At 41.4% G+C, this 16,376-nt stretch overlaps 1 protein-coding gene across 1 annotated transcript in view; it reads left to right on the top strand.

Moving 5' to 3' along the window:
• The first annotated feature begins 1,016 nt into the window (after nt 1–1,016).
• hyou1 (hypoxia up-regulated 1) overlaps nt 1,017–16,376 on the top strand; it is a 16,710-nt gene continuing 1,350 nt past the window's right edge. The window contains exons 1-23 of the mRNA XM_047607147.1: nt 1,017–1,292; nt 2,027–2,102; nt 2,260–2,353; nt 2,460–2,538; nt 2,665–2,819; nt 3,145–3,221; nt 3,327–3,508; nt 4,731–4,846; nt 6,305–6,491; nt 6,617–6,751; nt 7,086–7,168; nt 7,314–7,446; nt 8,556–8,743; nt 10,305–10,443; nt 10,725–10,782; nt 12,132–12,208; nt 12,312–12,473; nt 12,635–12,801; nt 12,888–12,975; nt 13,653–13,909; nt 14,014–14,098; nt 15,052–15,313; nt 15,411–15,515. Coding sequence (XP_047463103.1) covers nt 2,033–2,102; nt 2,260–2,353; nt 2,460–2,538; nt 2,665–2,819; nt 3,145–3,221; nt 3,327–3,508; nt 4,731–4,846; nt 6,305–6,491; nt 6,617–6,751; nt 7,086–7,168; nt 7,314–7,446; nt 8,556–8,743; nt 10,305–10,443; nt 10,725–10,782; nt 12,132–12,208; nt 12,312–12,473; nt 12,635–12,801; nt 12,888–12,975; nt 13,653–13,909; nt 14,014–14,098; nt 15,052–15,313; nt 15,411–15,515 — 2,899 coding nt within the window. The 5' untranslated portion in view covers nt 1,017–1,292; nt 2,027–2,032. The remainder of the gene's footprint in view (nt 1,293–2,026; nt 2,103–2,259; nt 2,354–2,459; nt 2,539–2,664; nt 2,820–3,144; nt 3,222–3,326; nt 3,509–4,730; nt 4,847–6,304; nt 6,492–6,616; nt 6,752–7,085; nt 7,169–7,313; nt 7,447–8,555; nt 8,744–10,304; nt 10,444–10,724; nt 10,783–12,131; nt 12,209–12,311; nt 12,474–12,634; nt 12,802–12,887; nt 12,976–13,652; nt 13,910–14,013; nt 14,099–15,051; nt 15,314–15,410; nt 15,516–16,376) is intronic.

Raw genomic sequence — 16,376 nt, 5'->3', positions numbered from 1 at the left:
GGATGTGGCTGGAGAAACTGAACTTAGTTGTGATAAACCACAATTAGGTTATGTTTTAACAGAGGGTGAAACAGGTTTTTCCACACAGGGCCATGTAGGTTTGGATTTTTTCATTTAAAAACTGCCTTTTGTGTTTACTCGTGTTATGTTTATCTCACATAAATTATGAATTATTCTAAACTAAAATTCTCTAACTTTATGAACGATATCAGCACATTTGCACATTGTTCTTACCGGAGTTACAAGAAAAACAGATTTTACCAATTGGGGTGTCAGTTCAGATAACATGGATAAATGTTGGGGTTCCACTCTTGAGATCTAAACAACATACAAATATCTGAGGGGATTGCTCCAAAAAGTTTTGCAAAGTCACCAGGTAAGACTCTGCTAGAAACTTGTCATATTAGTAGAGAAGACACATCTTTGTTGAAAGTTGAGCTACGTACACAATGTCATTATTAAATCAGTAATCAATAAATAGGGATTTATGTTCATATAGTGTATCTTCGTTTTTCCATATATCATTAATGGGGTGAAAAGTTGTGTTTTAAAACAAAGGACCAATCATAATAACAGTTACAACATCCACCACTCATAAATGTCGTCATTGGAGGCACGCCCACTATCTGGACGTGGACCAATAAGATCTGGCCAGAGTCGTGTTTTTGGCGTCGCTCTCCTCACGTGGACCAATCAGGGGCCAGTGCGTGGACCCCAGCTGGGCGGGGCTCTGAATTGAAGGGTCGTTTCTGGTTTGTTGCGCCAGGCTTCAAAGTCAACCAAAGTTAAAGCCCGGAAGCGAGTACGTGTTCCTTTAACAATAAGAGCACGGACGTGTTTCAGCGCGACACATTTCTCCCGTTAAATGACACGCGTTTCGCTTTTGTTTCGTTTTTATAAATGCACCGCGCTCTTACTAAGATATCGAATCACCTTTCTTCATTACTGCCAAGCTTGTATCCTGAAAATAGCTCTGCAGTCTGCCTTGCGTGTCGGTGCTGTCGACGTGTGTTTTAGACTGTAACCGGAAGTAGTGGGTGTAGTTGACCCTGACTTGATTGTGGTTTTTTCTCCGGGCCGGTAGCGGCTTCCGTGGATCCAATGAGGTGACGCCGCGTCCCGGGCCCGACCGCTGAGAGCAAGCCGGCGATAAGGGGAACCAAAACTACTGAGTGTGGGCAACAAAGAAGCCCTGAATCGACGAGTCGAAACGAGACAGATAGTCCACCCTTAAATAGCACAGCCTGCTAGCGAGCCCATTCACATTTCAGTGTGTAACCAGCGAAAGAAAGGTAAGACACAGAGAGCCCCTGCCCTGGCACAGCAGCAGCAGCAGCAGCTCGGTGTCAGTCATGCTTTCACATTGATGGTTGTAAGCTAGCTAACAGTGTCTGTCAACTTATGCCAGAGCTGTGTCTTCTTGCTTCCTATGATCTGGAAACGTCCGCGCATGCCGCGCACATGTGAACGATATGAGGTGGTTATGAGTGCAATGCTGGACAGTAATTGTTTTATTAGACGTGGCTGTGTGTACACATCCTACTTTATTTATTTAGCAGCTAAAGGTGCAGTGCATTTTTTTTTTTTTTGTGATGTGTTCACTTGCTCCGGCTACACATCATTCTCGCGCAGAAATTGAGATGAAAACCCACGGTTTCCGCTCGTCGGTACGTGTTTCCTCGTTGAGGCTTCAGCCATCCTCCTTAAGCCTGACAATGATTATATTAATGCCACGTGTTTGGAAACTGCCTACACCTACGTGGGTGGGATCAAGTGCATTAGGTGCTTTGCATATCCTTGATCAGAGGCCAAGGCATTGTCCAGGCACTCACCTTGATTTGGAGGAGGAGGAGGATGATGCACCTTCCTTTGTAATGTTGTGGAGAAGCATCAAGAGCAGTTTTGTCCCCAAGTCCTCTAGTGTCACACTGCACAGGTGCATTCACCTGGATGGGATGAACGTTTTGCCATATGGAGTAAAAATCTTGTTTAATTTGTCTTGTTTCTCCTCTGCTCATCTTCACAGGTCACCATGGCGGGTAGGAAGCTGGCGCCGCTTGCTTTCTTCTGCCTTGTCCTGGCAATGTTGCCTTCCCACACAGGTAATAGGATTTTCATCAGCGCTCACGGACAGAGGCAAAGTTTTGTGAAACAGCCTCACCGGTGAATGCGTGCTGCCGTTGTCGGTCAGCGTCTGATCCCACGTCTGCCTCAACATCTTCAGTAACGTCCCTCTGTTTTTTGTTTTATTTTGTTTAGCGACCGTGGCTGTCATGTCCGTTGACATGGGGAGCGAATGGATGAAAATAGCGATAGTGAAACCAGGTGTGCCCATGGAGATTGTCCTCAACAAGTGAGTAGGGGCACCTGTCTGCATCCATACATACATGCCGTACGCAGTCACATGGAAGTTAAGAGAAGATTGTTTTCTAAAAGAAGATAAATGCCTTTTTCCTCAGGGAGTCGAGGAGGAAAACACCCATAGCTGTATGTCTCAAGGAGAATGAAAGGCTTTTTGGAGACGGTGCACTAGGAGTGGTACGGCTACTTCTCACTTAAAATGTCCTAAATAACACAAGTATCTGATGAACTGTACGGCCTCAACTGTTCTGCTTCTTCCCCTGATGTGCTTTTAATGGTCACATGTGGTTTACATTGTTTCAGTCGGTGAAGAATCCCAAAACTGTTTATAGACATCTCCAAAGCCTCCTGGGTAAAAAGCACGGCAACCTCCAGGTGGAGCTCTACAAGAAACATTTCCCTGAGCACCAGCTGCTGGAGGACCCAGTGAGAGGCACAGTTTACTTTAAAAACTCAGAGTAAGTCTTCCTATTGTCCTCTGACACTCCTTATTCTATCCTACAGTACCTGAATAAATGAAATATTTTGTTTAGTCTGTTGCAAGATTGAGTCTTTTTAACAGTTTGCAGATTACATCTTCAAATTTAGCCTACACTAATGTATGTTAAACGCATTTGTTCCTTATGATCAAGGGTATGTATTCATACTACAATGTGATCCTGTAAAAAGTTATCAATAGATTATTGAGAGAAACTCTGAAGTTGCACTGATCTAGTCAGACACGTTAAATATACTTAATTTAGTTTTATTTATTAATTTTATTTTATTATTTTTTTCTGCCAGGGACTTGCAGTACACACCCGAGGAGCTCATTGGGATGGTGCTCAATTATTCCCGTGGACTGGCTCAAGACTTTGCAGGTCACTTTGCCTGATGGAAACAAGATGAATCATTGAAGGACATGTGATATCCAACACATCGTTTCTTTTTTGTTCTCTCTCCTAATTATATCTCTTAATTCACAGAACAACCAATCAAAGATGCAGTGATCACCGTCCCGGCCTTTTTCAACCAGGCGGAGCGCAGGGCCGTTCTGCAGGCCGCGCAGATGGCAGGTCTAAAGGTCCTCCAGCTTATCAACGACAACACGGCTGTGGCCTTAAACTATGGGGTCTTCAGGAGGAAAGATATCGACAACACGGCCAAGGTGGGCGTTCAGCATTCCACTTATATGTATGGTTTTATGGAGTATTAGAAATGATCCATATTAACTTCTAATGTTCCTCTGATAGGAAACTGCTGTAAATGAATGTGCTGGCTCAGCCTGTGTGTACAGTGGGTAACCATAGAAACGGGGTCAAAGCTTCTGTTTACAAATGATTGCAGCAAGTTAACGAGCTAACATGTAATTAGTTAGGAAATTAACTGACATCATCATATTGCTTAATCTTAACATAGTAAAGTACACAGGTCAGCCACAACATTATGACCACGGACAGTAGAAGTAAATAACATCGACCATCTTAAGAAAATACAATGTCCTGCTGGGAAACATTTGGACCTGGCATTAATGTGGACAACATCCTGAGTCCCACACAATATTAGGAAGGTAGTCATAATGTTCCTAGTCTTAACTCTTGGTGCCATTTCCCTTCAGTTCCAACTGAGTGTAATCTTTCAATGCCTCATCCTCTGAACACCCCAGAGTTACGACTGTAAAGCTTCAAGAAATAAGCTACATTACCTTCTCACTGACCATCTCACAGCTGATTCTCAGCGATGATACATCTGCATATGTAGAAGGTGTTATTGTTAAACACATTGTCAAAGAATTACAAATGGTAAATCCAAAAGGTTCAATGAGCCCTATGTACTGAGTCGTATCAAAGGTCCTGTTTCCTGGAGGAGTAGCATCTCATGGTTCTCTGATTTTGCCAGGTGTTAGTCAAACCCTCATTTGTTTCTATGAAAAACAAGTTGTGGCTCGTGGAAAAGATTTCAAATGCCTAACTCTGTGCAGGCAACCACCACATTTGGCGTTTACCCTTAACCACAGAACTCCTTTTATCCAGAATGAGTCACACCGGTGCACCGGGAAACATCCTTATCACCGTCAACGCGTGCACTGTACTCTTTCCATTTACACCATTTTGCTGTTCCACATACCCACTAGAGTACCAGATGAGGATTAACTTTCCACTAAAAATAGGCACTTTTCCGTCTGGTTTAACCTTTCCTTAAAAAGTGCAGCAGTGCCCAGCTGAAGACCTGAAGCTGAAGACCTGCATACTAAGCAGCTTTATTTTACATAATATCAACCCGGATGCATCGCTATCAACATAATCGTGTAGAAAAGCAAACTCAGCTGTTGAATAATCAGAAAGCGGTAAAGGCCTAATCTCACCTCTGTCTTTGATTTTCCCTTTCAGAATATAATGTTTTATGACATGGGCTCTGGTAGCACGACCGCCACCATCGTCACTTATCAGACAGTGAAAACCAAGGAGTTTGGCACGCAGCCCCAGTTACAGATCCGAGGTGTTGGGTGAGTGCATTTATTCGTCTACTGAGAATGCTGCTTCTGAAACGTATGACCGGCCTCCTATGATCTCAAATAAGTGATGAGAAATGTGCTTCAAATAAGATGATGAAATAATATTTAAATGGTAAATATCTACCTGAACTTATACATTTAGAACTCAATCAAAGTTGTGATCATCTAGCGAGAGCAGGGGTGCCCGAATTCTTCCCAGTGGAGGGGCAAAAGTGAATCTGGGAGCAGGGTTGTGGGCCGAAATGTTAATTTTGCAGTACATTAAGTTAAATATGGGTATATATAGCAACATCACACAATAATTTTGAAAAATGAATCACACTGGTTATTGTGCTTCATATTTATATTAAAAAATATTGAAATACTGGCTTCTTTGAATAAGATATTTGTAGACAGACATGGGTCATTACTAGACCTTGTGCCTATGTCTTCAAATACAAAGACATTTAGTGGAATTTGTAAAATGGTACACAACATTAAATCAGTACTGCACTTACTAGTGCAACAAATAAAGTAATATGCTCCCATTAATCATACAGACTTCAATCGTACAACATACACTGCAAAATAATCGACCTTGTTAAAAAGATAATAAGAAGAAAGAATAATCCCATCTGCCCAAGTTTGGCCCACGGGCCCCAGATTTGGGCAGCCAGGAGCTAGAGGTTGTGTCAAAACAAACTTTCAGATCCTCGAGATGCTCCGCAGATCTGTGTGAGAACTGAAAACACAAAGTTCACAGGTAGCTGGAATTTGAATGTGGCATTCGATTAAAAGAGGACGGTGACCAGAGGTTGCTTCTCTGACATGAATGATGTCAATGTGAAATAAAATTACAAGTTTTAATGTGTATATTCTGAAAAAGATTAAAAGATCAATATATGTGTTATTAATATAGAGATAATATATGAAGAAAACAATACTAAGCACGTTGTGAAAACTGGTACATTCACCATTCAGCAGGACTTGGTGTAGTTATATAATCAATTCATCATTGTCAACCCACTGACGTCAATCAAGAAATATAGAGGGATTCTGAAAGAAGGTTCTTTTTGTTGTCAGGGTTTAGTTTTGTCGGGGTCTTTAGATGCAGTGTGCCGTACGGTCTGAGCTATGAAAGCCTTCATTTTCCACATTTAATGAATGTGGTGGAAATTTCTGTGTGTTTAAGGCAGCATCTGCAAATGGCCTCACATCGCAGACAAAGCACTGAGAGTGGTAGAAGAGTACACGGTGTAGATTTGTTTTGTACGTCTTATCTACTGGAGGTCACGTTGTTCACCCGCTATCTGTCTGGCTCTGAGGCACAGGCCCTGAAAGAACACTAAAGAACATACAGCATATACCTCAATAGACTTGGATCTTAAAGGAGCTTCTAAAGCCTGTGTATTGATTTTTGTGAAAAATGTTCATTACTTCACGCCGGTGCTTCTCGTGTTCTGGCTCCAGGTTTGATCGTAGCTTGGGGGGCTTCGAGATGGACCTGCGACTCCGGGACCACCTGGCCAAACTGTTCAATGAGCAGAAGAAGAGCAAGAAAGATGTGAGGGAGAACCACAGGGCCATGGCCAAGCTCCTCAAAGAAGCTCAGAGGCTCAAAACTGTGCTTAGTGCAAATGCGGACTTCATGGCCCAGGTAAGTCTGGAAACACTGAGACTTCGTCCGTCTTCCTCGTTGTGTATCTCACTGGAATGTCGGATGTCTGAACTAAAATCAAGGTGATATTCATTCGGTGAGACTGTTTCTTTTCTCTGTTTCAGGTGGAAGGTTTGATGGACGACATCGACTTCAAAGCTAAGGTGACCAGAGCTGAGTTTGAAGAGCTCTGTGCCGACCTCTTTGAAAGAGTTCCTCGTCCAGTGCAGGACGCCCTCGCTATCTCAGAAATGAAGCTGGTCAGTATTCTCACTGCATGTCTCTGCTTAAGCTTGAGTACAGAGAAGGTTTCTGCCTTTAGGAGACGTTGATACATTGACATTGAACGCCACAAAAGATTTAGATACAGCACTAGCAGTGGTGGACATCTATGCTACTTTTTTTTTATTTAGTTCTGGCTCTAATGTGTTGAAGCTTCAATGATTTAGATCAGGAAATTGGGCTACCTAGAGTTGCAGACCTGTTGACCTTGATTTAAAAGGATAAAATAGAAGTTGGTATAGAAATTATATCATCATGTGATGTAAGTAAATACGTACTAGTCATTTGTTACCGTCGTATTTCCTTCAACAGGACGAAATAGAGCAAGTTATCCTAGTCGGTGGCTCCACACGTGTCCCCAAGGTTCAGGAAGTGCTGCTCAAAGCTGTGGGAAAGTAAGTGTCAGCATAAAGATGTTTTTAAGTTTCACTTAGAAACATGTAAATAAAGAATCACTCTGTTTCACAACTTTAATACGACATTATTTTGGATGAGATGCAGTTGGGAATGCGGTTGTAATTGTGTGTGTTTTCTGTGCAGAGAGGAGCTGGGGAAGAACATCAATGCAGATGAGGCAGCGACCATGGGAGCCGTGTACCAGGCTGCCGCCCTCAGCAAGGCCTTCAAAGTCAAACCTTTCCTGGTCCGAGATGCTGCTGTCTTCCCCATTCAGGTCAGTGAAGGTCATCTACTACCATATGTTCCTTATGCTGCTGGAATTCATTTTACGATCAGGCGCCTTTTTACAACAACCGAGCTCCAAACGATCTGTGACAAGACTCCAGCGCACAAGCACACCTCATAATAGCCTGCTAATCTCAATAACACAACCACAAATCTAATGAAATAACAAACATTTTATGCATAGGCCCTATAGTGGGGAAATGGCTGGTTTTAGTGTTGAACACTAAAAATGACAAAGTTGACCATTTTTCTCATGAATGAAACACTAATATTCCAGAATGAAAGATTTTATTGTGTCAAGGCTGAGAGATCAAAAAATGTAGTTATAATGGAAGTCAATGGGACATTTTTGTCCGCTAAGGTTGCAAGAGTAAATTTTAAATCTGATGCTACACAAAAACTATGCATAATGCAATCAAGTCAATATTTTAGATAATCTTGGTCATATCCAAGACTGATCTGAAAAGAATATGCCCCAGCCACCCAACATTAGTTTTATGGAAAATAGAAATTGATTACTAAATGCCAGTAATCAAACTGGCATTTAAAGGGTTACAATTCCTCAAAATGAATTTTTGGTAGTTTTGCAAAGTACTGAAGTGGTTTAAGAGATTTATGCAGGAAAAAATCAGAAAAAAATATTAATCTGTTAAGGTTTTATAGCATTTTTTGGACATGGACATTTTTGTCCGCTGAGGTTACAAGAAGAAAAAAAAATCATTGTTCTGTTGACCTATTAGAATAAAATTTTCTTTAATTTCAAAATTTGTGTAAAGATAGACTTTGTTACAAAAAATTGTGCCATATGCACTAGCACAGCCAAAATGGCGGCCAAATGAAGAGGAAAATTTTGTCCATTTGGGCAGGTTGCATGAGGTTTAAATAACAATAGTTTAAATTTCTTATGGCTTTCATGAAAGGACTATTTTAACAGTTGGTGGAGAAACAAGTGGTCTTTGGTATAATATAGTTTTTGGGGGGAGGCTAGTAGGACACTGCATTTTTTCCACTTTTTTTTTTTTCCTGACTTTGATTAAAAAAATAATTTCCGAACCCAACTGACATTAAGGCTAACCGCGGCACGTTTCATTGTTTTAGGTGGAGTTCACCCGCGAGATGGAGGAGGAGGAGGGAGTGAAAACCGTGAAACACAACAAACGCATCTTGTTCCAGAGGATGGCACCTTACCCCCAGAGGAAAGTCATCACATTCAACCGCTACAACGACGACTTCGAATTCTACATCAACTACGGAGACCTCAGCTTCTTGAGTCAGGAGGACCTCAGGTTGGCTTTTGCTTAATCTGCTTCTGTGAGCTCTCGAAAACACTTTTCATTCAGCACATTCAGTTCATTTCACCAATGCCCAAATATATACAATATATTGGAGGGCAGTAAACAGGCTAAAATATTTAATTCCTATTAAAGTGGTTTCCATCACTTCTGTTCACAATCTGTTCTAAAAGTGTCTTAACTTTAAATGGATCTTGACCGTCTCTTTATCCATCTTTGCTAGTTTCATTTTATATTTGCATCTATCTATTTCTATACATCTATTTGTATGTATTGCTTTTTCTTCCTCCGGGATGTTTGGGATTTTTGTCAATTTTGATTTCCCAAACTGCGGTGTAGGCTGAGGTCCTATTAACAGAGTGTGCATGCATTAGTCCATTACCCAATTAGATCAACTAGTTAGTGGCATTAAAAGCAGTTTTCATTTATAATATGTTATCTTTGTTATCAAGCACACGCTTAACATATATGCACCAGATTACATAAATACATTTCTTTGTGTGGAATACCTCAACGCATCTCAGTGTTTCTTGAACAAGCCGACACTCGAACATCAGATATTAATCCAGTGCTTCTCCTTTGGTCATTACCCACTTTGAACAAGGGGGAGTTATCAAGCCCCACCTGCCCCAGTCATCCTAACAAAAATCCTGACCAATTACACATTTCTTAAACTAACACAAAGTAATTTACTTCACAACAAAATGAAAATCAATGACACCAAATAACACAAAGTTCAAAAGAAAATAAAAGTGCAGTTGTGCCATAACTTGTATCTGAAAGTAAAAGTGTGAAAGTACAGTAGTCAAAATTACAACAAATAATGAAACACTGTTTTAGTCATTTGCAATAAAGCAACACAAAACAACAAAGCAAATCCATTCGTCAAGGCAGGTGAGCAAGTGAATTTTTTCCTCCATTAGTGGTTTCCACTGCCACTCTTAAATCATGCTCAATGTTTAGCTGGGTTCCTGGATTTTGTTCTCAAGGTAACATCAACTGAGAAGGTCATCCCACAGAGATAAGATGTGGCAAAAGCTCCCACTAACCCCTGATTTCCACTGGACATGCTCCACAGTAGATCGCGACAGTTCACGTCATTGTGGGTGTTTCCACCAAGCGGGTTTTATATTTTTCCCACTTGGAAACTGCGTCAGTATGAGTAGATCGAATCGTTCAGGCAGGAAGTCCATCACATAGTGGATCCGGGTTTATTGTCAAGAAAGGAGGCGCATTAAATTGAATGTTTCCTGGCTTGAGAACTGTATTAACCTATTATAACCAACCAGTAAACCTGGCGGATATCATCTGGGGTAATTCCTGGACAGAATTTCCATGTTCTGTCTGTGCTTGGTTGTGTTTCCTCTTATAGACGTGCATGTGACGTTAGCTGCTGGTGATCGTAAATTAAAACATGAATAGTATCATTTGGTAAAAGTTTGGTTAAAAAACGGGAACTAAAACGGGTCTGTTCAACTTTTTCCCATCATTGTGTTTCTGATCAAATTGTGTTTGAGTGAAAGTCTCATCTCGATTGTTTGTTTGTTTGTTGCAGTGTGTTCGGTTCTCTGAACCTGACCACAGTCAAGCTGTCTGGAGTGGGCAGCAGCTTCCAGAAACATGCAGATGCCGAGTCGAAAGGAATCAAAGCTCACTTCAACATGGATGAAAGCGGAGTTCTTCTGCTGGATCGGGTCAGTTACACTATGATGAATAATTTAAGCACAAGAACTGTGGGTCTGGGTATGTAGATGATGATGATGATGATGATGATGGATATATTGCTTCTTGTTATGAGGACTTTGCCAGACCTAAAGAAACAAGCTGAGATCAGTGAGACAAACTGAAATCCCAGCCAGTGTGTGATAATGTACTAAACTCGAGAGCAATAAAATTCAGACGTATTGTAAATCAGCTTCATTGTTTGCACCAGGGTTTGAAGTTAATATTTAATTGTCTGAATGTTCATCCACAGGTTGAGTCCGTCTTTGAAACCATCGTGGAAGAAAAAGAAGAGGAATCCACTTTAACTAGTAGGTTTTGCAAACACAACTACACAGACGCAGTTAGTTAAGCAAGAGTAACTTTTTAAATGTAATGCAAAGCTATGCTATCAACATGAGCCATCTGAATACTTGGCTTAAATGTTCAGCAATTATCAAATCTTTTTTTTTTTCTTTTCTTGAGGATTTTATGAATGTTTTGCACTTGTCAAGTCTTCTCTTTATGATTTGAATAATGACTTTCGTACCTCCTGGAGAGTGTTATTCATTCAGCTTTATGTTGTAATTTGGCCTAATTTACTAAGATCTCAAATAAGAGGCGCTAAATTGACAAATAAACAAGAAAAACACTGGATGGAATTGACAAGATGGCAAGACACAAGAAGAAGAACAAAGGAAAAAGTCGCTCATAATAAAACCTCAGCAAATGAAACCGGTGGCTCTAGAATGGCGCAGCTGATATGTCTCAATCATTTTTGCTTCTGCTGTATCAAATATGTGAGCAGAGAAGATCTCCGTTGCTTTTTGGTGTGCCTACGCCTCCTCCTCACAACAATAACCGTAGCCATTTATGCCACTGCTGTACCAGTTAAGACTTTGAGGCTTTTGAATGCGCTAAATAAAGTCGCAAAAAACACTCACCACAATCAGTTTCAGCTTCGGTAAATCACTCTGCGTGTGCTAAATATCTATCTACATATTCTCCGCTCCAGTATTTTGCGCGTTCTGTCAGAAACAAATGCGTATTCATTAATCCAAACACGCTAAAAGGACTGTACACGCTACTTTGCCCATTTGACATGTGCAGCTCTCATTGCGTCCCCTTGGTAGACCAGCTTTGTCATTAGTTTGCATGTGTAACGACGTTTGCATATGTTTTTGCACATGCAAACCTCAGGTAAATTCTAAACTTTTCCTAATAGATTCAATCATCACCCGTCTTTCTGCTCACTTAGTTAGCTTTGTACATTTTGTAATGCGTTATAATGCGAACGTAGCTCATCCCACAGTTCACATGCTTGCAAAAACTGCACTTCTCCATTCTTTACACCTATATATATATATGATATGATATCTAACGTCACTCATCTTGACTACTTGTATCTGCTTTTATGTCATTCTCTTTTGTTATTTCACACCAAATACTAAAATAGAGTCCTGAATTTAGTAATAAAGCCAGTTCTGCTGTATAATAACCACTTGCGATCCCCTGTTGATGATCTTTAAGACGGTGACTTGTTGCTTTGTACCAGGATTTTGAACAATTCATTGGAGGAAAGCTTTGGAAGTTCTTCATGTTTTGACTAGTTACCTTTTTAGTTGCCTGTATTATAGTGTTAGTGTGTGTATATAAATCAATCATTTTTGCTGTCTTTCAGAACTGGGTAACACAATCTCCACCTTGTTTGGAGGAGGATCTTCAGAACCTACCTTAAATGTGACTGAACCTGTCCAGGTAGAGCACCGCACCCGTCCTTATCAGATCATCGGGGACATGATTCTAGATTAACACAATGCTTTGCAAACAAAGTTGATTTGATTTGGTTGGGTGTCTCCAGGACGAGGAGGAAGTGCCTCCAGAGCCTTCAAAGGACGAGAAGGAGGAGGGCCAGAAGGAGGAGGAGGACGCCAAGGAGAAGAAAGACGAACCAGAGAAACCCGAGGGCGAAAAGGAAAACCAGGAAAAGACAGAGGAGGCAGACAGCAAACCCGAGGCCAAGGTGAGACCAGCTGTTTGTATGAAACGCTTGTGAATTCAGCAGCTAATGTAGCAGCTTTCAATTATGAATCGCACTCAGTGAAAAATGCATATTTAAGGGAAAGCATCCTCTGTAGAGTCGGTTCAAAGTTGATTAAAGTAGTTGTAACTCTTCTGGTGAAGGAGGAAAAGGATGGCGACAAATCAGAAAAAACTGAGGTGGACAAGGATGCGGAGAAGACGGCGAAGCCTCAGAAGAAGAGCAAGATCTCTGAAGACGTCGCTGTGGAACTGGTCATCAACGACATCCTCAACCCCACTACAGACGACCTCCTTTCCTCTAAAAAGAAGTAAAGCTATTTAGATTTTTTTATTTTTTGTTCCCATCTTGTTTGTCCTGTGGTTTTTATCAACTAAAACGTGAATCTTTTCTCAGGCTGCAAGACTTAACAAACAGAGATCTGGCCAAACAGGAGAGGGAAAAGACTCTTAACAGCCTGGAAGCTTTCATCTTTGAGACACAGGTAATAATCATTATGACCATTAAGAATAAAACACGGATGTCTGTGCATAAAGGGAATACAAGCTAACATCAGTTTAATCTGATAAATTTGACCCAGGTGAATTTTCTCCCGTCTTATTATTCTGTCGTCATCTCGACAGAATTCTGGGATGTTTCTCTGCTTTTCAAAATGTTTAATTAGAAATCTGAGACGTGGTTGTCGTCTGCCTTCTCAATACAATCAACATTTCCAGTTAACCTGGCATTGACCCTGCTGTGCACAGTAACCACAGATTAATCTCCAAACCACCGTCTCCTGCCTTGTCACAACTTCTGGAGTCATTTCCTGTACATGTACAGTAAATGTAGATGTATTTCCGTGCTATTCTTTCATTTATCTTCAAAAATGGGACTTCCATTAGTCTGAATCACAACTGAATGATTATCTTGCTCCATTCTCGTTTCTCTTGCAGCATTTGGTAACATTTGTAAACACAAATCAGAAAAACACATTTATGAATTTGATTATTTTTATTTCAGTTGGTTTCGAAAACTGCTATTAAAAATATTATTATCCATAGTAGTATTATTAGTGGTAGTAGAAGTATTATTATTATTACTAGTATTACAGGAGCCTTTCTGAGAGTACAGAGGTCTCCTAAATCCCATGCCCGCTCCTAAAAACACTGCCCCCTCCAGGACAAGCTGTACCAGGAGGATTACCAGCGTGTGGTGACCGAGGAGGAGAAGGAGCAGATCTCGGCCAAGCTGAGCGAGGCGTCCGAGTGGATGGACGAGGAGGGCTACGCGGCCACCACCAAACAGCTGAGAGAGAAGCTGTCTCAGCTGAAGAGCTTGTGCAAGGACATGTTCTTCAGAGTGGAGGAGCGACGCAAATGGCCAGACCGCCTCAACGCCTTGGACAGTTTGCTCAACACCTCCAGCTTCTTCCTGAGGTGAGAACAGAAATGCATTGTGAAGCTTTATGCTGTATATGTATGTGTGTTTGTATGTATGGGCTGGACCTGCAGTGATGACTGAGGAGTTTTTCTTGTTGCAGGAGCGCCAAGCTGATTCCAGAGGACGACCAGATCTTTACTGAAGTTGAGCTGAATATGTTGGAGAAAGTCATCAATGACACCACGGTATGTTGTATCTTTATCTTCTAATTATTTTCACACTACTCACAGGTTAGAAATTTATAGTATTTTATTTGACTGAATAAGGTTTTCATATTTGTTAAGTGTCATTTATTCAGAATGATTTCTTACTAAACGTCTAGTTTACATTATTTCAGACCTCTTGTCTTGTCACTATAGAGACTGTTGATCTAGTACACTACTGTAATATTATAAGCATATAATTATAAGTAGTGTGGCACTGTGTATATTGAAAAAGCATGCAATCTACGTAGGGCCCAAATATGTAACTCAAAAAACATAACTCAAACATAGCACATAGCATATCTCAAGTTTGGGTCAAATTCCTTGGTCAATGGCCGATATGTGCTGCCGATTTTTCTGAGCCAATAATTGGAGCTGATACTGCTTTTTTCTCCCTCCATTTACGTGATAGAAATGTCACAATGATAACAAATGTTAATAGTTTTTAACCAAAACATAGGCATTAAGTAATTAAACTCAAAATTATTTTACACTGTCCTTTATACAAAATAAACAGGTTAAAAAGAGGTAGACCACAAGAACTTTCCAGCTGTGCACACTCTGTTAGTGGCGGTGGGGAAATGTATGGGCTGCACGGGTCTGCAGCATCCACAGCAGCACAGGGCTACCTGTGAATACGTCTGCCTGTAAATCTTGCCAGGGAAAATATATATGTATCTGCGAATGCACCGTGTATTGGCCAATACCGATACCAGTAAAAATATCGGCCTCTGTCGACCTCTACTCCTGAATGTAATTGATACTTGATGTTATGTAGCTTGGTAGCTGAAGTCCAGATAATCCTATGACATCACTCCAGCATCATCCTGGTTACTCAGATATTGAGACATTTTAAAACTGTTTTCACATAGATCAGGTCGCTGCCCATCGGTCTGAGTACATTCAGCTACATGTGTGTCATGTGTGTGCTTTAGACGTGGAAGAACGAGACGCTGGCAGAGCAGGAAAAGCGCTCCCTGACAGAACGGCCGATCCTGCTGTCCAAAGACATTGAGTCCAAACTGGCTCTGCTGGATCGAGAAGTCAACTACTTGCTGAACAAGGCCAAGTTTGCTAAGCCTAAGGCTAAAGCCAAACCCAAGAACAGCACCAGCTCCGAGAAAAGCAGCAGCGACAACAGTACAGCTGAGGAGAAAGTCATCCCTCCGACGGAGGAGAGCACGGACGCAAAGAGCGGTGGGTGACGCGTGGGACGGTTATTCCTCATCTTATCAAATGGCAAAAAGAACTTTATAGAAATAATGCGATGTGACTGTTTTTGATTCCAATCCAGAACCAGAGGAGGTGCAGCCTGGAGAAATCCCGCCCACCGTGGAGACCACTCCACAGCCAGAGACAGAGAGCCCAACAGAGCCCACAGAAGAAACGACAACTCCAGGTTTGTCTGCCATACCTGTAGCTGGTGATGCTGGAGAACTTTAGAGGTTGGACGCGATAAATGGGAACGCAAACTGCAGGCTCAGAAATCGCCGCTTAACTGAATCGCTCCTCCACTGACAGTTTCAGCACAAATGGATTATTATACGTTACTGCTGTCTCTGGATCGCATTAGCTTGTCAGTCGTTCTGTTGCTTCATCCTGCAGCCATGTAACGTCAGAGAGTCCAGCGTGCAACTGTGCGTTCATGCTTCCTCCAGAGTGCTTGTTCAAGATGAACTAAAAAAGATCTCTATTTGACTTCTGCTGCAACAAAAAGCTTTTAAATCTTCACTCTTATTGAAAGTAATAAACCTAGGAATGGTTTATTAAATTACAACGTACTTTATATTCTTATCGCATGCATAGGAGCAGTTTACATTTTGGCGTTTTCTTTTATAATGTGGTAAATTCAGTGAGTGTTTAGTACAGAAAGCTACAGCTCATTTTAATAACGTGATCAGCAAAGGTGGTGGATCTCCTTTTCCTTTCCGCCTTGTTTCGGGCCTGTTCAGACCTCGCGTTAAGGTCCGATCTGAAGCGACCAGCTTTACGTACGCGTGTTCAGACCTGGCGTCTCCGAATCCGATCTCAGTTTCGCGCTCTGTTTGCAAATAAACCCCGACATCACTCATTCTCACTACCAAAGGAATGCAGACACATGCGACCCAGACCACCTCCAACTGTGGTCACAGATCGGATCTGTCAAAAGCGAGCTCAGTGCATCCTGGGGGACGCATCGCTCAGATTGGATCTTAATCAAAGATCTGAACAGGCCCTAATTAGATCGTCACCGCTAACAGTCTTCATTATAGCAACAGAT

This window comes from Mugil cephalus, chromosome 15, assembly GCF_022458985.1.
Source record: "Mugil cephalus isolate CIBA_MC_2020 chromosome 15, CIBA_Mcephalus_1.1, whole genome shotgun sequence".
In the NCBI taxonomy this organism is placed as follows: Eukaryota; Metazoa; Chordata; class Actinopteri; order Mugiliformes; family Mugilidae; genus Mugil; species Mugil cephalus.
The sequence above is the reverse complement of the archived record's forward strand: the minus strand, read 5'-3'. Positions and strand labels throughout refer to the sequence as shown.